This window comes from Acanthamoeba castellanii (genome assembly GCF_000313135.1).
Source record: "Acanthamoeba castellanii str. Neff unplaced genomic scaffold scf7180000084661, whole genome shotgun sequence".
NCBI lineage: Eukaryota > Discosea > Longamoebia > Acanthamoebidae > Acanthamoeba > Acanthamoeba castellanii.
This window is the reverse complement of record NW_004457242.1, coordinates 77968-99787: the sequence shown is the minus strand read 5'-3', so window position 1 is coordinate 99787 and position 21820 is coordinate 77968. Positions and strand designations below refer to the sequence as shown.

At 58.7% G+C, this 21820-nt stretch overlaps 8 protein-coding genes and 1 pseudogene across 8 annotated transcripts; 3 read left to right on the top strand and 6 right to left on the bottom strand.

Annotated features, from left to right (window-relative positions):
• Positions 1-58: 58 nt before the first annotated feature.
• ACA1_108860 (uncharacterized protein) lies at positions 59-717 on the top strand (the record flags this gene model as incomplete). Its single annotated transcript, XM_004332781.1, has 4 exons — positions 59-166; positions 260-361; positions 454-543; positions 610-717. Coding segments are annotated over 4 exons (408 nt in total), but the record flags the coding sequence as incomplete, so codon positions are not given.
• A 103-nt stretch (positions 718-820) lies between these two features.
• ACA1_108850 lies at positions 821-3218 on the bottom strand (annotated as a pseudogene).
• A 60-nt stretch (positions 3219-3278) lies between these two features.
• ACA1_108840 (adenosine deaminase, tRNAspecific 1, putative) lies at positions 3279-5659 on the top strand (the record flags this gene model as incomplete). Its single annotated transcript, XM_004332780.1, is given in 11 exon segments — positions 3279-3385; positions 3457-3539; positions 3620-3713; positions 3787-3995; positions 4044-4488; positions 4500-4562; positions 4696-4856; positions 4939-5046; positions 5125-5230; positions 5324-5413; positions 5476-5659. The coding sequence occupies 11 exon segments, from the start codon at positions 3279-3281 to the stop codon at positions 5657-5659; spliced, it is 1650 nt and encodes a 549-aa protein (XP_004332828.1).
• Positions 5660-5741: 82 nt separating this feature from the next.
• Positions 5742-9958, bottom strand: ACA1_108830 (cycloartenol synthase; the record flags this gene model as incomplete). The annotated part of the gene is made up of 18 exons (XM_004332779.1): positions 5742-5791; positions 5868-6114; positions 6194-6353; positions 6445-6504; positions 6590-6695; positions 6786-6931; positions 7019-7067; positions 7168-7264; positions 7367-7489; positions 7596-7721; positions 7833-7951; positions 8371-8482; positions 8576-8679; positions 8784-8886; positions 8972-9119; positions 9271-9379; positions 9515-9653; positions 9809-9958. The coding sequence occupies 18 exons, from the start codon at positions 9956-9958 to the stop codon at positions 5742-5744; spliced, it is 2148 nt and encodes a 715-aa protein (XP_004332827.1).
• Positions 9959-10500: 542 nt separating this feature from the next.
• ACA1_108820 (SNARE domain containing protein) lies at positions 10501-11021 on the bottom strand (the record flags this gene model as incomplete). The annotated part of the gene is made up of 2 exons (XM_004332778.1): positions 10501-10564; positions 10687-11021. The coding sequence occupies 2 exons, from the start codon at positions 11019-11021 to the stop codon at positions 10501-10503; spliced, it is 399 nt and encodes a 132-aa protein (XP_004332826.1).
• Positions 11022-11715: 694 nt separating this feature from the next.
• ACA1_108810 (SNF2 family protein) lies at positions 11716-17296 on the top strand (the record flags this gene model as incomplete). The annotated part of the gene is made up of 21 exons (XM_004332777.1): positions 11716-11799; positions 12035-12163; positions 12234-12398; positions 12522-12590; positions 12779-13105; positions 13178-13507; positions 13600-13644; positions 13743-13844; positions 13940-14068; positions 14162-14315; positions 14506-14586; positions 14713-15197; positions 15339-15386; positions 15495-15626; positions 15754-15937; positions 16047-16196; positions 16292-16550; positions 16654-16790; positions 16926-17068; positions 17106-17141; positions 17168-17296. 21 exons carry the CDS (start codon positions 11716-11718, stop codon positions 17294-17296), a joined length of 3318 nt encoding a protein of 1105 aa, XP_004332825.1.
• Positions 17297-17434: 138 nt separating this feature from the next.
• On the bottom strand, positions 17435-18628 carry ACA1_108800 (CBS domain containing protein; the record flags this gene model as incomplete). The annotated part of the gene is made up of 5 exons (XM_004332776.1): positions 17435-17646; positions 17734-17944; positions 18034-18203; positions 18301-18478; positions 18560-18628. The coding sequence occupies 5 exons, from the start codon at positions 18626-18628 to the stop codon at positions 17435-17437; spliced, it is 840 nt and encodes a 279-aa protein (XP_004332824.1).
• A 365-nt stretch (positions 18629-18993) lies between these two features.
• ACA1_108790 (uncharacterized protein) lies at positions 18994-19299 on the bottom strand (the record flags this gene model as incomplete). Its single annotated transcript, XM_004332775.1, has 2 exons — positions 18994-19176; positions 19240-19299. The coding sequence occupies 2 exons, from the start codon at positions 19297-19299 to the stop codon at positions 18994-18996; spliced, it is 243 nt and encodes an 80-aa protein (XP_004332823.1).
• Positions 19300-19575: 276 nt separating this feature from the next.
• ACA1_108780 (phospholipase D, putative) lies at positions 19576-21705 on the bottom strand (the record flags this gene model as incomplete). The annotated part of the gene is made up of 10 exons (XM_004332774.1): positions 19576-19740; positions 19833-20043; positions 20149-20228; positions 20307-20432; positions 20543-20618; positions 20700-20805; positions 20896-21013; positions 21035-21093; positions 21142-21322; positions 21484-21705. The coding sequence occupies 10 exons, from the start codon at positions 21703-21705 to the stop codon at positions 19576-19578; spliced, it is 1344 nt and encodes a 447-aa protein (XP_004332822.1).
• Positions 21706-21820: the final 115 nt, after the last annotated feature.

Sequence of the window (21820 nt, the reverse complement as noted above, 5' to 3'; positions counted from 1 at the left end):
GCGTCGGCGTACTGATTGGTGCAGGTTTGGTGCCAGCGCGAGCAAGCTGTTCCCCATAAATGCCATCGACCTGAATATTCGGGTCTTCACGCTCTGCCGCATACCCGACTACAACGACCTCTTCAACGTCGCTGCTGTCGTCGTGGCCTATGACATCTCGTCCAATGTACGCCGCCCCACCCCCACCCCCACTGTCATTCGCAGCGCACTTTCGCGCTACATCGCTGACTTTGTCGATCGCTTGTGATTGTTGTTTCAGCACGGCCTGAGCGAAGCGCTGCGCTGGGCCAAAGAAGCGCGACGAGAAGGTCGGCACAACTTGGTGCTTGCCGCCGTAGGCCTGCGAAAAGACCTGGTCACGGTGCGCGGCCTTCTTCGGCTGATCTTATCAAACGAAGCACAGCATTACTGAGGATTCAGTGCTCACTCGCCTTCTTCTTTACCACCCCGTAGCGCAAGCGAGACGACACTGCAGCGGCGAAGCAGGTGGCCATTGGCGTCCGTGTCACGCTCTACGCCGAGTACTCAGCACTGCAAGCCTCGGTACGCCACTCGCATTGGGGTGGCTCGTGCTTCTAGCTGCTCATTTTCTCTTTCGGGTGTGCCCAGAGCCGCACGTTGACCAAGTTCTTCGGCCGTATCGCGCGGCGGGTGGCCGAGTACCCCGAGCTGTGGGTGGCCCCCATCAACGTACCCACTCATCCTCCCCATCAGTAGCGCGGTCATGAAGAAACTAAAAGGCGGCACAGTTGTAGTTTCTCCTCCATCATCACAGTCAGGCGAGCCTGCGCGTAAAGTACATCAACATTCCACTGCCAAATCATAAATAATCACAACACAGAGAAACCAGAGGTGTTGGTGAGGGGGAAAGGGCTGTGGCGTCAACTGGGAGGAGGAGCACGTACATGGGCTTCAGCGTGATCTCCAGCACCTCTTTCACGTGGCAGTTTTCGGCCAGTCTGAAGTCGTAGGTCCGCACGAGGGCTGCAATCGCGATCTCCATCTCCTGCATCGCCATGGCTTGCCCGATGCCTGCGTGTGCGACACACATGTGTCGTTGGTCGTGTCGTGTCGTGAGAGAGCGTCACTGGGAAACGCGATGCGAGAGTTGAACTGCACGTACAGTTTCTGGGACCAGCGCTGAAGGGAGTGTATTTCGGATCGGCCGAGCTGACCTCCTTGAAGCGGTCGGGCCGGAAGTCGCGGGGGTTGTCCCACAGCGCGGGATCCACGAACATCGGGTAGAACGGCACCCACACCGTCGTGCCCTTGGGCACCCGCACACCACACAGCTCTGCGTCCTCGAGCAGCACGCGCGCTGCGACCGACACACCGACATTTTGTGTTGAGCTCAGGCGCTTCTCGAGAAAGACGATGCAGAAGACGATAACTCAAACCTGAACCAGTGGGCGCCACCGGGGTCAGGCGCATGGTCTCCTTGATGACGCATTGCAGCAGCTGACATTGCTTCAGGCCTTCCTGCGTGGGCCAGGTTCTGTCCGCCATCACCTGCAGCCGCGTGACCACGCCGTGGTCAGTGTTTAGAGAGTTGGATCATGTGCAGTGTGGCGAGCGACACATGGGCACGCGGTACCCCGTCGATCTCCTGCCTGAGCTCAGCGAGCACCGCCGGGTTGTTGGCCAAATGGTACAGCACCCAGGCCATGGCTAGCAGGCGCACACAAGGAGTCAGCGATCAGCCGAAGCGGTCTGGCCTAGGTAAGTTGGGTAGGGCAGGTACAGTGGGCGGTGGTTTCGTGGCCGGCGCTGATGAACACTTCGAGTTCGATGGCGATTTGGTCGTCGGAGAGCCCCTCGCCGGACTCGCTGTCCTGGCTCTTCATGAGCAGCGTCAGCAGGTCCTTGACCTCCCGCCAATTCTCCTTCTTTCTCCGCTCGGCGATCACCTTATGCGCCACACCGCGCACAAACTTACTGCAGCGTGCGTGTGTGCGTGTGTGTGCGTGTGTGTGCGGTGGTGCGATGAGCATCATCAGCGACCAAAGCCTGGAGAGTAGGGGACATCTACGCGTTCGCCTGAAACCTCTTGGCGGCCTGACGATTGAGAAAGCGGAGAGGGTTGCTGTCCCTGGCCTGGATCTCCCGCAGGTTCTCCTGCAGCGCCACCAGCACGGGCGCCTTGGCGTCTGTCTGGGCGTGGAAGGACTGTCCGTAGATCGTCCGCCCGATAATGTCCTGCTCGCTCCCCCCCCCATCGACGACGCGTCAGCAGCGATTGACCGCCGCGGGGGGGGGGCGATGAGGGGCGCAAGGGGTCTCCCCGGCGTACCAGCGCCAGTTTGCTGAAGAGGTCGTCGGGGTCGAGTGCGGTGGCCGGCGTGGCGGCATCGATGCGCTGGAACATGACCTCGACCTCCTCCACCATGATGTCGTGCAACGTGCGGACGGACACGTACGAGAACGCCGGGTTGGCCAGTTTCCTCTGCCCGAGACCGAACAACATCAACTTTACATACACACGCGTGCGTGCGTGGGCGGTGTGGTGCGTGCGTTAAGTGGTTACCTCCTTCTTCCAGAGTTCGCCGTCGCCGGAGAAGATGTCCTGTTCGCCCTTGGTCCGCCAGCTGTCGTAGAGCGGACCCTTGCTACGCGCGTAGAAGAACCAAACCAAACCAAACCAAACCAAACCAAACCAAACCAGAGAGAGAGAGAGAGGAGGAGGAGGAGGAGGAGGAAGGCAAAGTGGCCGTGGGTGGTTAGGATCACGCTTTTGCAAACAAAGAGGGAGCACCAACGTGTCCGAGCGGAGGGCCAACTTGGCGGCCTGTGGTTCCGTCACCACCACGGCGTACTTGAGAGAGGCAAACGGCATGGGCCTGCCGACGCACACACATCAAGGTCGGTCACCATCATGAACCCCACCCACCCCCACCCACTCATGACGACTGACAGGTGGTGCGTACGGGAGGAGGAATATTGGCCCGAGCGAGTTGCGCAGCTGCACGAGGGCGACGTGCATCTGGTCGGCCTGGAACAGGCGCATCGTGGCCCACCGCGACAGGGCCGGTATGCCGGCGCCCCAGCCGGCCGGCCGCACCTGACAGCCCCGCACGTTCCGCCCAGGGTTAGGTATGGGGGGGGGGGGTAGAGGGCATGAAGTCTTCAAACCACGACGGTACCGGCACGACGAAGTAGCGGATGACCGCAAGGGCCAGCACCAGCAAGGAGAGGGCCACCACCAAGGCCATCAGTGGCATCTCGATTATAGAATAGAAAATTCATGAAGGAAGAAAAAGAAAATGGAGTGAAAAACAAAGATGGAGATGACAAATGCAACAGAAGATGAAGAAGAAACGATCTCCCAAGCGGTGCTGCGGCAGTTTGGGCTTCTCCCCAAACGCGGCAAGCCCACCCAACGCCAATGGTACGCACCTTCTTCACGCCCACACAACAGCCTACCCCCACTGAATCAGTCCATGCTTTATGGTGCAAAAGGACGGTTCTGGCAGGGGTGGTGATGCGCGGACATAGCGCTGTGGGCGGAGATGGCCATGATGCGGTTGTGGCGCTGGGTACCGGTACGTTCTCGAACCCGCCCCATGTAAGGCCCTTCCCTTTGTCTGCGATCGCGCTGACGCTTGTCTCGTACTCGTCCCAGGCAACAAGTGCAGCTCGCCGAGCAAGATGAGCGACCAAGGAGACGTCATTAACGACACGCATGCCGAGATCATCGCCCGACGAGCTTTCGTGAGGTGCACCTTTCTCTTGCATTCGTTCCTCATCGCATGCTAAGCTGTGTGCGGTGCGAATCACACGATCGATCAGGTTCCTGTGGCACGAGCTGAGCAAGTACGTGGCGGGGGACAACCCGACCATATTCGAAAGGGCCACCACCACCTCCACCACCACCGTAACGAACGGTGAGGGCCAGCCCATGTGCGGCGCCGGACTGTTCCCGGCCCGCGTGGCGCCGCACATTACCTTCCACATGTACATCAGCCACGCACCCTGTACGACCCCTTCCACGCGCCAAGGTGCCTACCTATTTCCATGGATGCACTCACCACGAAGCCCGTCAACAGGCGGCGATGCATCCCTCTCCCTCGCCAGTGACGCACCTGAGTCGTCATTACCTCCGCCGTCATCGTCGTCGTCATCGTCGTCATCGTCATCGTCATCGTCATCGTCATCGTCATCGTCGTTAGCGTCAGCATCGCCAAAGCCGTCTGTGGCATGTGGGCAGAAACGAGCTAGAGAAGAGGACGCCGGCCCAAGCACGGAGGAAGAAGGCAAGGAATCGCCGCCGTCGCCAACAAACAAGAGAGCGAAGCTGGAGGCCGGTAGCGAGGCGCTGCAGGAGGAAGAGGCCCCTACCGACACGCAGCCCGCAGACAATGGCGCGCCTACGCGTATACAGCGGACAGGCGCCAAGCCCGTCATTCGCGCACCCTCGGAGGTAGGTCAAACCCGGCACTGGACTGCGCCAGCGGCGCAACTGACTGCTGAGCCCGCCGCGCCCAGGAGGAGGTGCCTCACAGGTCTCTGGGGCTGGGCGCCCTTCGGACCAAGCCAGGCCGCGGCGAACCCACGCTGTCCATGTCGTGCAGGTCGATATCTACCCCACCACCACCACCACCACCACCACCACCACCACCACCACCACCACCACCACCACCACCACCACCACCACCACCCATGGGTTGTTGGCTCACTTTGCGGCGCCGTGGCACATAGCGATAAGATCGCGCGATGGAATGTTCTGGGCGTGCAGGGCGCGCTGCTGTCGCACTTCATCGAGCCCGTCTACTTTGCTTCGTTCACCGTGGGCGAGCACTTTGAACCCGACTCCCTCCGGCGAGGCCTCTTCGGTCGCCTTGCCCCTACCACCGCCGCCGGTAAGTAGCACCGTTCGTTCCGCTTTCTTGGGGGGCCGTTGGGCTGAGTTGACGCTTCATTTGGGGACAGGCCTTCCGCCAGGCTACCGATTTCACGAGCCGGCCATCAGGAAGGCTGCCACGACGTTCGAGTTCAGCCGATCCCACATCGTGAAGACAGCCGGCGAGGGCCTCCAGTCGTCTCCCACCTGTACGCCTACAGGCCCTTGGCCTTCATGTGTGTTCCCAAACGTCATCAGCTCACTTTAGATTTCGATGCCCCACGCAGCGATCAATTGGAGTTACGAAGATGAAGACGACAGCGAGGTCGTGCTGGCCACGCTTGGCAAGAAGCAGGGCGCCAACAAGAAGAACTGGGACAACCCCAAAGTCAGGTTAGTCGTTGTTAGGCCTCACTCGGACTCACGCACCCTGCGGGAGGAGTGTATTCTCACATGGCATGTGGACTCACTTCACCCCGCACCCAGGTCTCGTCTGTGCAAGTCAGCTCTGTTTTCCCACTTTTGGTTGGTTGTGCGAAGCCTCGAGCTCTCTGCGCTGCCCAGCAGCGTGTCTGGGTGCGCTCCACTATCTCCTTCCCTTTCATGTGGTGGGTGAGTACTCACACTCTCGCACACAGGCTGACTGCTGCCAAGAACAGGGAGGAGGACGGGGCCAACGAAGTGTCATACCATGCCTGCAAGCATGGTGCACTTGTGTACAGCACAGGACGGGCTCTTTTGCTGGGCCTGCCCTCCTTTCAAGGGTGGATCACCAACAACCCACAGTGGGAGCACTTTGTGCTGCCCTCCCCCAAGCAATAAGTAAAGTAAAAACAGGCGTCCATTGTCACAATGTTAATGTGCCAACATACAATGTTAATACCATTCTGCAGAGAGCAGCACTTTAGAGCTTGGCAGTCTTCTGCGACTGGGGCTGAGTGTGCTCATACAGGCCTGCAATGCAGCAAAGAATGAGTGTTTGTGTGGGGAGGGGTTAACAGGGTTTGGGGAGGCTGGAGCTGGAACGTACCTAGAGCCCAGATGGGGAAGATGTTCTTGTAGGCCGTGTAGCTGATGGCGCAGTTGGCGTTGAACACACCCTTGATGTCTTCCTGCGGCCAGTTGCCGTTGGGCAGCTGCCTCTTCATCAGCACCTGCACGGCCCTGTCCACGGGCCTCCGGTCGGGCCACTGGGCCTTGAGCAGGGTGAGCACCGCCCAGGCCGTGTTGACCACCTGCGTCTCCTCGTTCTGCACGTACTGCTTGGTCGAGCACGACTGCACACACGCACCGCACACGGTGGTGAGGAATGTGTGGTGGTCATCAGAGTCACGCGCACCCACATGAATCGCGCACCTCGAAGGTCTCGCCCCAGCCGCCCTCGTGGTTCTGCTTGGAGAGGAGGAACTGGCACGCCCGCTGGATGTAGGGGCTGTCGCTGGGCTCACCGGCCGCCATGAGGCCCTCCACACCGAACCACGTGCCGTAGGTGAAGCACACGCCCCAGCTGCCATACCTGCCATGCGCGGATCGAGCACCAGCGGGCGTTGAATTTCTCCGTTGAGTTACACGCGCGGCGTATCAGGCAAGATCAGGCGGTGGCGCACCAGCTGCCATCGGGGCGCTGCTTGCTCTTGATCAGGTCCACAGCCTTCTTCACCGCAGTGCTGGCGGTAGCAGTGGAAAAGTAAGGGCAATGAATGGAGGATGCGGTGAGCCGATGGTGGGGGAGAGCAGGCGACGCGTATGTACGTGATCTCGGTCGCGCGGTGGCGAGGGTAGTGCTGGACGAACATGGTGAGGGCCTGCACGCAGGCCGACGTGCACTCCACGTACGGGTAGTCGACCATGATCGCATCTGCGCCGTGGCCGTGGTGCGCTCGCGTTAGTCCAAGGGACCGATCGTGAATCACTACACGAGTCAGGTCAGGGGAGTGGTGAGGCGCACCGAACACCTCGGCGGGGTTGATGTACTCGAGGATGGAGGGGCCGCGCTGGAGTTCGTAGGTGGCCCACCCGCCGTCGCTGTTCTGCAGGGACAGGATCACGTTCACGGCGTCGAAGTAGCGCTGGTCCTCGAACGGCGTCACCCAGCTGTACACACACATACCAGTGAGAAAAAGCCGACGTGTGGACTGGGCCTGGGCGCTTTGCGTCACGTCGTGCGTGTGCGACTCTTACCTGAACTGCTTGAGGAGGAGCGAAGCCTTGAGGCCCTCGGCGGTACAGTCTGAAGAAAAGATAGGGATCGTTCATTGAGTGGTGAGTGGCAAGCTTCCACGGACCAGTGGAAGGCCGTGGGAGTGCGCAGAGATCGGTGTAAGTAGTACCGGAGATGGGCCAGCCGTGGTGGCGCGTGGAGAAGGGCCAGGCGCCCTTGCTGATGTGGCGGTAGAAGTACTCCATCTGCTCAACGTCTTCGCGCACCTGAATGAAGCGACAGCGCGCGGACGTGAGACAATGGTCACCACCACCCACCACCCTCACTCCACAGATGTGAACAGCTGCAGATCGAGCGGAACAGCGCACCTGGGTGATGTCGATGTAGGAGTAGGCCTTCTGCAGGCACTCCTGGAACTGGTCGCCCAGCCCGGTCTCGATGATGGCCTGCACCGAGAACGCCGTGTCCCACAGCTGACTGCCGTTGTAGCCCTAGTCCATGCCACGCACGCCACCACTCGTTGAGTATGTGCGTTCAAATCACCGGCGCCGATGTCGCGGGTTGAAAGAGAAAGAGGGAAAGGGGGGAGGGGTTTACCTGCATCTTCATGCCGTCCTCGGCAAGCCAGAGGTAGTCGGGCACGCGGTCGACGTGCCTCTGGAACTCCTTGGAGTCCTTGCCCTGGGCGTGCCACGAGCACAGCATGTTGATGGTCTTGTTCACCTGCATGCGCACCAAGCCCCACGGCCGGCCGTGTGAGTGGGGGAAGGGGGGGGGGGAAGAAAGGCACTGATTGGGGAGGGTGCGGGGGAGGCTGTGGGTTGGCTAACGTACGGGTCCGATGCACACCCAGTCGGTGAACTTGTCCTCCGCGGCGACGTGTTCGGCGGTGAGCAGGACTGACTTTTCCCTCAGCCACGAGCTGTGCACCTTCTCGTAGTTGTCCAGAATGACTGCATCACCGCAGTGGGAAGCGAGGTGAGGGTTGCGTGAGTTGGAACATCATCAACACTCAACGTGATGGTGATGGTGATGGTGATGGTGATGGTGATGGTGATGGTGATGGTGATGGTGATGGTGATGGTGATGGTGATGGTGATGGTGATGGTGATGGTGATGGTGATGGTGATGGTGATGGTGATGGTGATGGTGATGGTGATGGTGATGGTGATGGTGATGGTGATGGTGATGGTGATGGTGATGGTGATGGTGATGGTGATGGTGATGGTGATGGTGATGGTGATGGTGATGGTGATGGTGATGGTGATGGTGATGGTGATGGTGATGGTGATGGTGATGGTGATGGTGATGGTGATGGTGATGGTGATGGTGATGGTGATGGTGATGGTGATGGTGATGGTGGACGCGGTACCGTAGAGGCACTCGAGAAGCGTGGAGTGCGGGTAGTACAGGTCCAGCGGAGACACGTAGGACCGAATCGAGTACCAGTTGATCTTGGCGTAGTCATCGTTGGGGTACAGCTCCTGCATTGAGAGAGAGAGAGAGGTGAAGTGGTCAGAGAGGAGGCCATCGGTGCGCCATGAGGGCAAAGGGGGAAGCATAGAAGTGGTGCGTACCTTCCTCAGGGAGAGCACGAGGGGGCTCTCCGGGGCGGTGATGCGGCGCCCGTACACGTAGCCCATGGGCAGGTACACCATGCGGCAGTGGCACCACCAACGGCCTGTCCATGGTGGTGGCGGCGGTGCGCGAAGAGGAATGATTATTATTGGTCCGTTTTCAAAACCGGGCGATCGGATTGGGTGAAGAAAGAGCGTGTATGTGTACCGGGGTGGATGGGGAGCATGTAGGGGAGCAGCCACAGCTCGGGCGGGATCGGGTGGAGTCCCTCCCAATCGTAGACGCCCATGACCGCCAGCCAGAACTTGCCCTGCATCGACCCAGCCACCCCACACTCGGTCAGCGTCGCGGCTTGCTTTGGGGTGATGTGGGCAAGAGGGGCGGACGCAACGCACCCACGAGGGGATGCCCTTGCAGCCGTCGTTGGCGGCGAGGAACTCGCGGGCGCGCTTCATGCGGTCGTCCTCCATGGGGACGCCCAGCAGGCGCATGGCCGTGTAGTTCATGCCCGTGCCGAAGATCGTCGACGGGCTCTCAATGTGTCTGTGCGATGATGATGGTGATGGTGATGGTGATGATGCACACATCCAACCACCCACATACGAAACGACACACAACACGCCAAACCACTGCACGTGAGCCTCCTGAGCAATGAAGAAGAATGGAAGGTGGTGGGGCCGAGGTGACAACGTACAGGCCCCAGCCGCCGTCGGCGTTCTGTCGGTTGGTGAGGTAGCGCACCATTTCGATCTGCACCGGACGAGGCAGCTCGACGCCAGTCACGTGGCACGCAATGAGCAGTCCTGCGTGAACCCATGAACCCATAAATATAATTAAATATATATATAAAAGTTAAATAATGAAAAATGACTGGTGCACACGGCGTGAGCTCGGGGCACCAGCCGTAACGGCGCTTCGAATGCGGCAGCGGCACGTACCGGGCATGAGGAACATCGGGCCACCGTAGTCCATGGCCCAGTGTCCGTCCTCGCTTTGGATCTGCTGGTAGAACGCCACGGCCTTCTCCGCGGCTTCGAGGGGCGTAGATGCCGGGTCCGTTGGAGGCACATCCTCGTCCTATGCACACCACAGGGCCTTTCGAATCAGCCCAACCTAACCTCCACATCTGAGCCAACGAGGCCGTAGCGCGCGAATGGCCTGAAAAATCGTGATGGACGGGAAAATCTCGCGCCGTGCCTGAGCTTTGCATCAATTCAGAGGGGGGGTCGTACGGAAAGGAGGCCGAGAGTGTATTTGTCGGTGAGGGACTGTTGGACGGGCTCGTCGCCGTCGATGTAGTGCCATACCTGACGGCCCTCGTCCACCTTCAGCTTCCACCGACGCAGATCGGTCGCCTCCTTGCCGCTCTCGAATCCTTCCATGGTAGGGCTATTCTGCTGGCGTCGAAGACCGGGTTGGGCGAACAGCAGTAGAACGAAGACAAAAAGAATGAAAGCGACAAGTATTGCTAACCTCGCCGCATTTTCTTGCACTATTTGCCGATACGTGCGTTCGGCCGGAGGGTAACACTAACGGCACCTGTCCTAATGGTCGGCTTCAACATGTATGCTGAACATGTATGAACGTTGTTAGACGTGGTGGTGTACATCACAGGTGCACTTGTATTCTTCCAGTCCCTGTGATGGTGCAGAGTGTGGAATTAAAAATTGTTGGGTGCAATGCGCAATGATCACACAACCTGACCGCTCGACTCTACAAACCCACCAAGGCCGCCTGATTGTGGCTCGTCTTGCGCATGCCTATCTTCTCTCTCTCTCTCTCTCTCTCTCTCTCTCTCTCTATGCAGAGACGTTCGCCATCAACGAGTCGCACCCGGAGGCCTCCTCTCTCTCTTTCTTTCCTCTCTCTTTACATGACCACAAAAAGTGTGCCTCGCTTGGTCCCTTGTCCATGCGTCTTCTCTCTAGAACAGCATGGCGAAGAAGATTACCACTAGGAGCGTCAAAAAGAGCACCATGATGGTATACCTGGCACAGACAATCAAAAGAGTGAGAAGCAGTGCACTGCAAACGAACGTGGAAGGGAACATCTCTAAAAAAATAAACGAATAAAAAAATAAAGATAAAGCACGATTGTCAGTGAAGGGTACCACAGACACCACGGGGTGGCGCCAGCGTCGCTCTGCGCCTTCACTTGTCGCGTAGCCTTGTTGATTCGATCCGTGCCAGAGTCCACCCCGCCTGCCAATTTCCCGATCAATGGCGTCTGTTCGTCCACTTCTCGCCCTATCGTCTTTCCTATCTCGTTTAATCGATCTGCAGTGTGTCCGATCATCTCCAGTATATCATCCTGCTTCTTCAATTTCGTGCTGTTCATCTCGTAGATGCCCTTGTTGTCCAGATTTCGCGTCTCATCGGTATCCGCGCCCCTCCGCACTGGTCGCCCCGCCCCTCCGCCCTGCTCAATGTCCATCGCATTTCCCATCTCGCCTGCTTGTCCTCGTCACGCGGACCTCTGAGCTCCTGTGGCATATGCCAGGCAAGGTGGGCTCGTTCTTCCCGTCTGCGGGCCGCTGCTGTTCTTCGTTCTTGACTTCTCTTCTTCGTGGCAACGGTGTCTGCTTCTGGGCGGGAAAATGTCAAAAATGCTTCACATTCCAACGAAAAGAAAAAACAACGATAAATGTGAAAAACAAAAATCGCGCCAAAGAGCTCCTGCTGATCTCGGGATCAGAGCTGATCGGTTGAAGATGGAGCCGTACGGGGAGGGGCGAGGCCAGGAAGCTGAGGCGAGAAACGTGGAGGAGATGCGAGAGATTCTGGGGCTCTCACCGTCCGAGGTGAGTAACGAGCAGCTTCATCACTTCTTGGATGCGGCAAATGGCGATTTGAATATTGCCATCAATCACTACTTCAACGCTGAATCGAGCGGAACTCTTCCCAGCGTTGCCCCCACGCCTCGCACATCATCTGCCCAAGGTGCAACTTTCCTTCCCTGCTCCTTCCTCGAAATATTTTCGAAATTGAGCAAAAACATTTAGCCACCAGCGAACGCCGCCCGGTCCCGCCAAAGACAAAGGCAGAGGAAGAGGTGGAGCTATCCCCAGGTACTACCCAACTACGCCCATTTGACGAAGCGTTACTTCTGACGCCGCACAGAGGACAAAGCAAAAGTGGAGATGGTGAAGGAAGTGATAGGCGGCCAGGTGCCCGATTGGCAGATTGCAGAGTTTATGGAGACTCGCAATGGCGATGTCGAAGCGGTATATATACCTTCTCTTCTCTTACGCCATGTCGCTTCTTCTCCTGCTGACACCGCTATCGTTCACGAAAGACGATCAACATTTGCCTGGAGTGGTTAGTGCAGCGGCGCAAGCCGCTTACCAGTAGTGCCTCTCGCAAAGTTCGTACGTAGATCCTCCTCATCGCTGCATCCATAGACGGGAAGCTGATCGTTTCAACCTTGCAGCGCATCCTTCTTTTGAGATAGAGTCGCAGGGCGCGATGTCTGGGTTTGCCGAGGGCTATCAACGCGCTGTCCCGCAAGGAATGGATGTTGTGGAGGAAGATGACGACGACGAAGATAACGGAGTTGTGATCCTCGACAGCTGGACTGCCAACTCGGTGGTACGTGGTTGACAATGAGTAGCTGCATGTGAATGGACCCTGCACTTACGACCTGTGTGTGCACTTACAGAAACAAGATCGTGATGGGTGGCCCAAGTATCTGGGCACGCTCGAGTATGAGGTGGCCCTCATCGGCAATCGCCCACTGGCTGTCGGCTCGAACGTCAGCTTTGCCGTGCAAGAGGACAACTCTATGGGCGCCCACCTCGTCGCAAGGCACCCGGACACTGGCGTCGTTCGTTACCCCTCACCTGATGCTGACGTTCTGTGCCTATCCGCTGACACCACTTCGCACCATGGAACTCAGATACTCGGACATCTGGGGAAGAGGGCTCAGTTTCTTGCTGCACTGATGCAGCGCGGAATCATCGAGCTGCTGGGGATCGTGTCCAAGCGCCAATACCTAGCAATGGACGTGCTCTTCAAGGTAATTGGCACCCTTTATGCAACTGAGATGCTCTGTTCTCATTCATGCAACTCATGTTGCGGTCAGATCTACATACGTAGGGACGCACTGCGGCATCCCTCACAGTCCTTCTCGTTAGAAGCATTGCCCAACAGAGGTACAGCATTGGCTGCAGCCCCTTGCTTGCTCCACATCGTCGTGCCCACTAGCTAACCTCGCGAGAACGATCTGCAGGCAGAGCGCGCAAAGCGGACAACTTGTTCCTCAAGAAGAAGCCCCTCACCCAACTGTTCGAGGCTCTGGAGTCTCAGGCGGATCGTTTCGCGAACTCGAGCCGCCTGCTGTCTTTCGTGGGCAGCCAGAAGGACGGATTGGCGTCGATGCGGGACAGGGACAACGCTCCATCGCCCGCCAAGACCGACGACGACAGCAACCCTCTCCCATCCATCTACGGCGCTTCTTCGCCCGACAGTGGGCTGCAGGAGTTGCCCACTCCGCCCGAGCTGACCTCCTCCCTACTGCCACATCAGCGAAGGGTGCGTCTTCTCTCCGATCGGACTCTGTCAGCCCGTGGCCGCTAACTGTGAACCTATGCGCTTTTATCAAAGGGTCTGTGGTGGCTTGTGAATAGAGAGAAAGAGGTCCTTGTGACCAAGGCCAAGAAGCCCGGCGTCGTCATTGACTTGGACAGCAGCCACGAGGTGGTCGATCTCTGCGACGACGACGACGGTGGCGGCGAGGAGGGTGACACAGCATCGCTCACGACCACCACCACCGACGACTCTATGGAGGGAGCAGAAGAAGGCCTTCAAACGAAGAGGCTCCCAGAGGAGATTCACCCGATGTGGAAGCCTGCCACGTTTCCCGACGGCACCAAGTTCTACTACAGCGACTACAACGAGGCCATCAGGCACGTGCCGAGCCTTACGCCCCATCGCGTTGGTGTGTTGCTGCTGTTTGCTCTAATATCGTTATTCGTCTCGGCATGCGTAACAGCCTTGAATTCCCTTCGCGCCCCACGCCACCAAGGGGAGGGATACTGGCCGACGACCAAGGCCTGGGCAAGACCATCCAGGTACATTGATTAGCGTGAAACAATACCAGGCGCGGCCGTGTGTGACCCGCCGCCGCCACCATGGTGGTGGTTATACTAATTCGTGTACTGCTGGGCAGAGCTTGTCCCTGATCTTGACGAACAAAGGGAGCAGCAGCACCGTGGGCAAGAAGGACGCCACCGGCCGCTACTCGTCCAATGCCACGCTGATCGTGGTGCCGGTGAGCGTGCTCAATCAGGTCGATCCCCACTTAATTGTGCCATTTTTGTTTTGATCTCTGTTGACGCGGCGCGTGGTGCGGTTGTCTGTGTCCAGTGGGCCGGCGAGGTGAAGAAGCACACCAAAGCCAAACTGTTGGACGTGCTTCTCCACCACGGGCCACAACGGTGGAATGTGCCTGTCACTCGCCTGGCCCAAGCCGACATCGTGATCACCAGCTATGCCGTACGTGCGCCGTTTTCATGCATCATCTTGACCTGAGGTGCGCAACTCAAAAGTGTTGACTCGCCGGTGCATCACACTTTTGTGCCCGTGAAGACCTTGTCCAAGGAGCACGAACAGCAGCAGAGCGCTTCGGCCGAAGGGTCGGAGAAGCAAACCAAGAGGAAAAAGAAGAAGCCCAAGGCGGCCGTGAAGAAGCGGCCCATCCAGCTCCTGTCCATAAGGTGGCACAGAGTCATACTCGACGAAGGTACATAGCTTGTACCCCCTTTCCCCCGTTCCTTTCCGCTTTTTGCCTCCGCATTCCGCCTTCCACCTCCGCTCTCCACTCTCCGCATTCCGCCTTCCGCTTCCGCCCTCCGCCCTCCGCCCTTCGCTCTCCACTTCCCTCCGCCCTCCGCATTCCGCCTCCGCCCGGTGGTAACAATGCGTGCGTGCAGCCCATTTGATCCGCAGTCGCAACACGTTGATGGCCAAGGGCACTTTCTCGCTGATTGCCGAGCGCAGATGGTGCTTGACCGGTACGCTCGCTCTCTCTCTCTCTCTCTCTCACACACACACACACACACACACACACGCACGGCACCAGGCGAGGTCTCGCGGTACTGACCTATGCGAGGTTCTTTTTGTGGTTCTTCCCTCTGCAGGGACGCCCATCCAGAACCAGCTGGACGACCTGTTCTCGCTCATCCACTTCCTGCACGCGGAGCCATTCGCCGAGTACCGCGTGTGGAAGAACGTGATCGCCAAGCCCTACGAGCGCAACGACCCGCGAGCCGCGGAACAACTCAGGAACCTCTTGGGACACATCCTCTTGCGTCGAACAAAAGCAGTCCTCTCCGCAGCCACTTCGTCGTCATCGTCGTCGTCATCATCGTCGTCCATGTTGAAGGAGGACGAAGAGGAAGCCAAGGGCGGTACGGAGTCGAGAAAGCGAAGGCGAACGACCGCATCGTCCGACGATGACGATTACGAGGACGCTACAACGGAACTGGAGGAGGACGAAGACGAAGTGGAGGAAGACGAGGAGGAGGAAGACAAGCGAAGGGGCAAGCGCAAGCGTGTAGAGAATCAGGACGACTTCGTTTTGCCTCCGCGAGTCGTGGAGACCGTGGCCCTCACATTCAGTGAGGTACCCACCCCCTCCTGATACCCCGTATTATCGTCCCTGTCTCCTGTGTCGTGTCGTATCGTGGCGTGCGTGCGTGCGCGCGCTCGAGCCACTCGCGGTCTTCGCTAAAAACAACTGTGCGTTGTGCGTCACCCGCCCCAGGACGAGTCGGATTTCTACAACGGCCTTTACCAACAGAGCAAAATCAAGGTAGGCTCCTCCCTGGGCGTGGCCTTCCTTACGCGTCGGTGATGCGCGCACCGGCGCAGAAAAACTCGGCTCATCGCCCTCTCTGTCTGTTGTTGTTGTTGTTTCCAGTTCGACAGTTTTGTGAAGTCGGGAACGGTGCTGCAAAACTACGCTACCGTGCTGGAGCTGCTGCTTCGTCTCCGACAGGCGTGCAACCACCCCTTTCTCGTACTCGAGTCGCTCAACAAGAGCCGCAAGAAGGTGCCCGTCGCTCGTCCGCCTTCGCTTTCACACACACACACACACACACACACACACACACACACACACACACACACACACACACTTCCGTTCTGCTGACTGGGCGGCTTTGGCGCGAGAAACGCAGACGGCGCAGGACTTCGAGGCGTTCCTGGACTCCAAGTTCTTCGAGAACTCGGCCAGCTACTTCCAGACCCTCCGCACCAAGCTGCTCGCCACGGTCAACAAGACCAGGGAGGGCGATGGCGACGAGGCCAAGAAGGAAGAAGACCTGAACGACGACATCCCCGCCGCATCAGATGGCGATGAAGGTACGTCCCTCCTGCGTGCCACCGACCTTCACCATCTCAGCTTGGGCTGTGTCTGTGGTGTGTGTGTGTGTGTGTGTGTGTGTTGTCGCGGCTGGGCGATGTCAAACAGAGCTCGGGTGTGCGATCTGCCTGGCCGACACCGTCGCGCAGCCTTCGGTCACCCCGTGCGGCCACCTGTTCTGCCGGGAGTGCATCGACGGCCTCTTCATGGGCCGCCCGCAGCCGGGCGACGGACCCAAGCCCAAGAGCTCCCGCACCGGTACTCCCCTCCCCCTTCTTTCTTCCCCTTGTGCGTCCCCCCCCCCAAGACTGGTCATGGCCAGGCTCACGCTCTCGCGACCACATCGCACGCAGCGCTGTGCCCCACGTGCCGGCGCGAGATGACGTACGGCGAGGTGCGCCATGTGCCGGTGCCGCAGGAGATGATCAACATCAAGCCCGAAGAGCAGTGGAAGCCCTCCACCAAGTTCCAGGCCCTCGTCGACGACCTGAACCGCGTCGAAGAGGAGGACCCGCTGATCAAGAGCGTCATCTTTTCGCAGTGGACGTCGACGCTGGACCTCGTCGAGATCGCCCTCAAGAAGGCCGGTTACGCGGCACAGTCCTCCGCTCGGTACGGGCAGTCTTCGTCAGCGCACGATCGTACCGGCGGCTCACACGACACGACACACGACACACGACACACGACACACGACACACGACACGCGTGTGCTCAGGTGGAAAGGCGCGCGGGCGCACAATTCCTTCCTGCGGCTGGATGGCTCCATGTCGGCGCCGGAGCGCGAGAAGGTCATCGCCACGTTTTACGCCGACCCGCAGGCCAAGGTCATCCTCATTTCCCTCAAGGCCGGAGGTACGCGCACCTATGCGCCTCTTCACCGTCCCTCCCCCTCTGGGCGCGTCGAGAGGTTCTCACAACCGGCCTGTGTCGTGTCGTGCCGTGTGTGGTGTGTGCCGTGTGGTGTATGCCGTTTGTGTGATAAATCAGGGCTGGGTCTCAACGTGACCTGCGCCTCGCACGTGTACCTGCTGGACCCGTGGTGGAACCCGAGCGCGGAGGAGCAGGCCATCGACCGCGTCCACCGCATCGGCCAGAAGCGACCCGTGCACGTCAAGAAATTCGTCATCCAGGTACACCGCTCCCCCCTTCCTGACGTCAGCGACATAGGCAATGTGCGGAGGCGTCAGCGTCACGGTGGTGAACGTTCGTCTCGTGGTTTACGGACGCAGGGAACGGTGGAGGAGAAGATCCTCCAACTGCAGGAGAAAAAGGCCTCGCTGGTCGCCGGCGCCTTGGCCTCGGCCGACGAGAAGAAGCAGGAGCGGCTCGAAACCATCGTTTCTCTCTTCTCCGACTAGCCGAGACTTGCATCCAAATTAAAGATATAAGATTCATCATCTTGTCCATCACCGTGTTGTGGTTGTTCATGTTTTACGTTTTACGTTCTGTACAGTGCAGGCCAAGGCCTGTACACAGGTCACCTTTGCGCCGCGGCCTTACGGAAGGAGAAGGGCGAGGAGGGCGGCAAGGATGTCGGTGGTGGAGATCACCTTGGTGGGCCGCCCGTCGGCCCCCACGACGAAGACCCGGTGGACGCGCCCGCGCACCAGCCGCTCGATGACTGCGCCCAGCGTGTCCTCCTCCGAGACCGTCACCAACGGCTTCTTCATCGCCTCCCAAAACGCCTTCAGCGGCACCGTCAACACCTCTGTCACACACCCATCAGTTACGTGTCGTGTATCGTGTCGTGTCGTGTCGTGTCGTGTCGTGTCGTGTCGTGAGGGTGAACGCGCACCGGTGGTCTCGCTGGCCTGTTTGAGGTCGGACGTGGAGATGCTGCCGTAGAGGCGGCCCGCGTCGTCGACGATCGCCGTGCCGGAGATCTGCTCCTGGTCCATGATGGCTAGCGCTGTGAGCGCCTCCTCGCCGTAGGCCACCGTCCGCGGCTCGCTGCCGATCTTCAGGTCGCCCACCTTCCGGTTCAGCGCACCGCCCCACTTGTCCCTCTGCAGCACTTCATCGTCAGCTTCATTCATTCATTCACATTCATTCATTCATTCATTCATTCGACTGGCCAAGGTGGTGTACGACGTACGTTGCGGAGGAGGAACTGGAGGAGGCACATCTGGCTCACCATCTTGACAACATTGGAGGGGCCGTCCTGGGTCACGGCCAGCCGGTGCAGCCCCGCGCCAAAGGCCTTGAGGGCGTCCAGAATCGAGGCCTCGTAGGAGACCCGCGCAAACGGGTTGGCCTTCGACAGGTCTGCGCGCGCCGCAATCACCGACGATGATGACGTCAGCAGCAGCAGCAGCAGCAGCGTAGGAAAGAAGAGGTGGGGGAGGGGGAGGGGGGGAGGTACTGAGGATGCTCTGCACGCGGAGGCCCTGCTGGAGGTTGAGGTCGCTCACCGAGGCACGGCCCTGGCCGTAGATGAGCAGCACGTAGCCCACAAAGTCCTTGATGTCCACCAGGCCTATGAACTCGCCCGTGGCCTCGTCCTTGACCGGCGCACCCAGCACGCCCTTCTTCACCAGCGTCTGCACACGACACACAACACGACACGACACGCGTCAATGGCTCCTCTGGAGACCACTTGCGAGTTGGGGAGGGGGGGGTACTTGGAAGCCGGTCTCGATGGTGTCGGTGGCGCAAAGGGAGACGAGCTCTTGCTGTTGGAGCTCCTCCATGTCGGCCAGCGTCGTGGCGTCCAGAAAGCTCCTCAGTGGTGTGGTCGATGTCTCCATGAAGATCTCAGGTTTGTCGATGTCGTGTGGGCAGCTGTGTTGTGCGCGGGCTGTGTGTTGTGGGTGGATGAAGGCTGCTGCACCTCTGTTCTGACGTTTTTGAAGCGCTTCGTCGGTGTGGCACGGACTGGAAAGGGCGCGCAGAATTGGGCGAACGCTCCGCGAACGCTCCACCACCGACGCGCGCGGTGTTACCGCCTCCCGACGAGGTGGGGCGACGGCCGGGGGCTGAGGAAGGATTGTTGGTGGAGATGAAGCTGTACAGGATTTACATTTGCTTGATTGCCATGGAGGAATGGCGTGTGAGCTCAGTTGTCTGAGGAGGAAGAGGAGGAAGAGGAGGAGGTAGAAGGATTGAGTAGTGCGTCGGCTCGCCGCAGGCTGAGGGCAGACACGTTCACACGCTGGCCTCGGGCGGTGCTGAAGCCCAAATCGAAGCGAGCGCTGCCCACGGCCGCCGCACCGCTCGCCGCACCTCCGTCCACACGTGCCTGTCGCACAGTGGCGAAGGTCAGTCAAGATTCTACTTGAGGCTTTCAATGGGGTAATCGTACTCGCTTGGCAAAGGTGAGGTTTGAGGGGGTGCTGAGGTGATCAAAGTTGGTGACGCACATAGCTCCATGCGATCGCTTGTCGCGTCCTTGCTCAATCGTCTGCACCGGCACAATAAATTCAAATTATATCTCGGCACTACATTTTCGGGGCGAAGCAATCGCGATTGCAAGGCACGTACGATTTCCATTGAATTGGTGTAAAGCGCTACGCTAATTAGAGATGAAGTACTTCAAAACGCAACTTGCCAGTTGGCGCCAATTGATGTTTTCTGCAAAGAAAAACGTGAAAGGATTCTTGGAATGTTGGGGTAAAAAAAATACGGGGTTGAGCTGAGCTCAGTCATCGTCATCATCATCGTCGTCGTCCTCGTCTATCACGCGCGGACCGGTGACGGTGAAGAACTGGTAGGCCAGCCAGTGGTAGTTCTTTTCCCAGAGCCCGCGACCCTCCAATTCGTCCAGCGACACCTCCTTGCACGACCGCGCGATGAGCTCCTCAAACTGAGTTCATCAACACCAGAAAGCCATCAGAGCGTTAGTGGTGTCGCTGAAGGGGACGCTGATGGCGTGAAGAAGAAGAAGAAGCCTAGTACCCGATCTTCAAGCTGGTGGGCGAGTGGCGGATCGAGAACGGTCACGTTGACCTCCAGATTGCGACTGCTCCAGGCGTCGAGGTTGAAGGACCCGACATACGAGTAGATCCCATCGATGCTGGCCATCTTGGCGTGGAGCTTCTTGTCCCACATTTCATAGATCTTGATTCCTCGCTTCAAGAAGGATGAATAAATATGTTGCTGCGCCGCCCTGGATAGGTAGGTAGGAGTTAGGTAGACACATCATCCACGCGATGTGAGCGTTCGCGCACTAGTCTCTCACTCACCAAGTCGCGCGCGCAATGCAATGCTGTACCGGATAAAGGGTATATCGCTGTCTCCCGCCGTGATGATGCGCACGTCGGAACCGTTGCGCGCAGCCCGAATGATGGCCCTCTGATGCGTGCGTACGTGCGTGCGTGCATGAGTGTTGGCTCCAGCGGCTGAAGGGATGGCATAGAGAAGGAGGCGCACCTTGATGTTCCTGGGCGGGAGAAAGTATGGCGACGAGAGGTAGCAACTGTCGGTGGCTGATCGAAGAGCTAACCGCAGAGCGGCCTGCACGTCCTTCCTCTGCCGTCGGATGTTGGACTGGAGTACCTGTTGCGCACCAGCAAACGGCACAGGCACACAGGAAGGGAAGAGACGAATAGACCGCGGTCAACCAACGTAACTCGACAAAGAGCGTCAAACGTATGGCGGCAACCAACCTGTACAAAGACTCCGTCCGGGGTTGGCGGTAGGTCTGGTCGCCGCTCCACAATTTGCTCGACCCGGTCGATTTCTCTGTAACAGCGGAGGCCGAACAGGCGCTAGCGAATGAGCCCAAAGATCTAAGGGGAGGGGAGAGAGACGAGGCGCCCGTACTCTATGGGTATGTGCTCCTGGTTGGCGATCAACGAGTTGAGGAACACAGTTTCGAGGTCCTTCACCGCTGGACCTTCCATCTTGATGTGTGTGTCGCTAAACGTTTCTGCTTCCGCACCACAGGCCAATCAGCAAACCGTGCTTGCGCGACACATCACACACACACACACGTGATGATAAGGGACTGCGAGCGCACCCTTTCCAAAGGTCTTGAGGCCGGCATAGTCTTCGGAGACGTTCATCCCACCACAGTAGCCATGGTCGTCCACGATCAAGAGCTTCTGATGATTGCGGAAGGGTCCGTGCCGCCAACTCTGCCACCGGGAAACGCGTACGGGGCCGAACTCGAGACATGCTGCGCGCAGGGGCATCAGAAGCAGGAACCAGAAGAGCACTGCTGGCAAAGAGGAGGAGGAGGAGGAGGAGGAGTTGAGGAGTGTACAGGCGCCGGCCTTACGCAGGGGGGCGAGGAACTCGTTGTCGACGCTGCGAGAGCCGATGGAATCGTAGAGCAGTATGACGTCGCACCCGCGGCGCTTGGCCTGGGTGAGCAGCTCCACCGTGCGCTTGCCCACACGGTCGGGCTCCACGGTGTAGGCCGACCACCACACTTTCTCCTTCGCCTGTACAGGGAAGCCGAGGGCGGTTACAGAAAGCGCAAGTGTCAGCTCAAAGCTTCTGTATGCAGCTGTATGGCACAAGTGCAGCGAGGGAGCGGTGCATTTGTTTTAATGCAAAAAAGAACAATAATTGAGGATAGATTTGATGTGGGATGAGGCGGCACCTTCTGAATGGCGTCCCATTTGGCACCAAATGCGTCATCTCCATGAGTGTAAAGGGTGATCTTGTTGCCATCTGAGTGCCCGCCGAGAGGCAGGAGCGTCTGCAGGGTGGGCTGCCAGCGCTGCGACACTCTTTCCCACAGATTGGCAGCACGGTGCCATCGCTGGGCCAGGTAGGGTGAGAACACCCCCCGAACCTTGTCGGCAATCTCCTTCTCGCTCATCGAGAGCGAACCCTTCTCCACGCAATCCTCAGCTCTTGCTTTGCTTTTCTTTTTTTTATGTTGCATTTTTTGTCAGGGAATTACCAGGAAATGCCGATCGTACAGGATCCAGCAC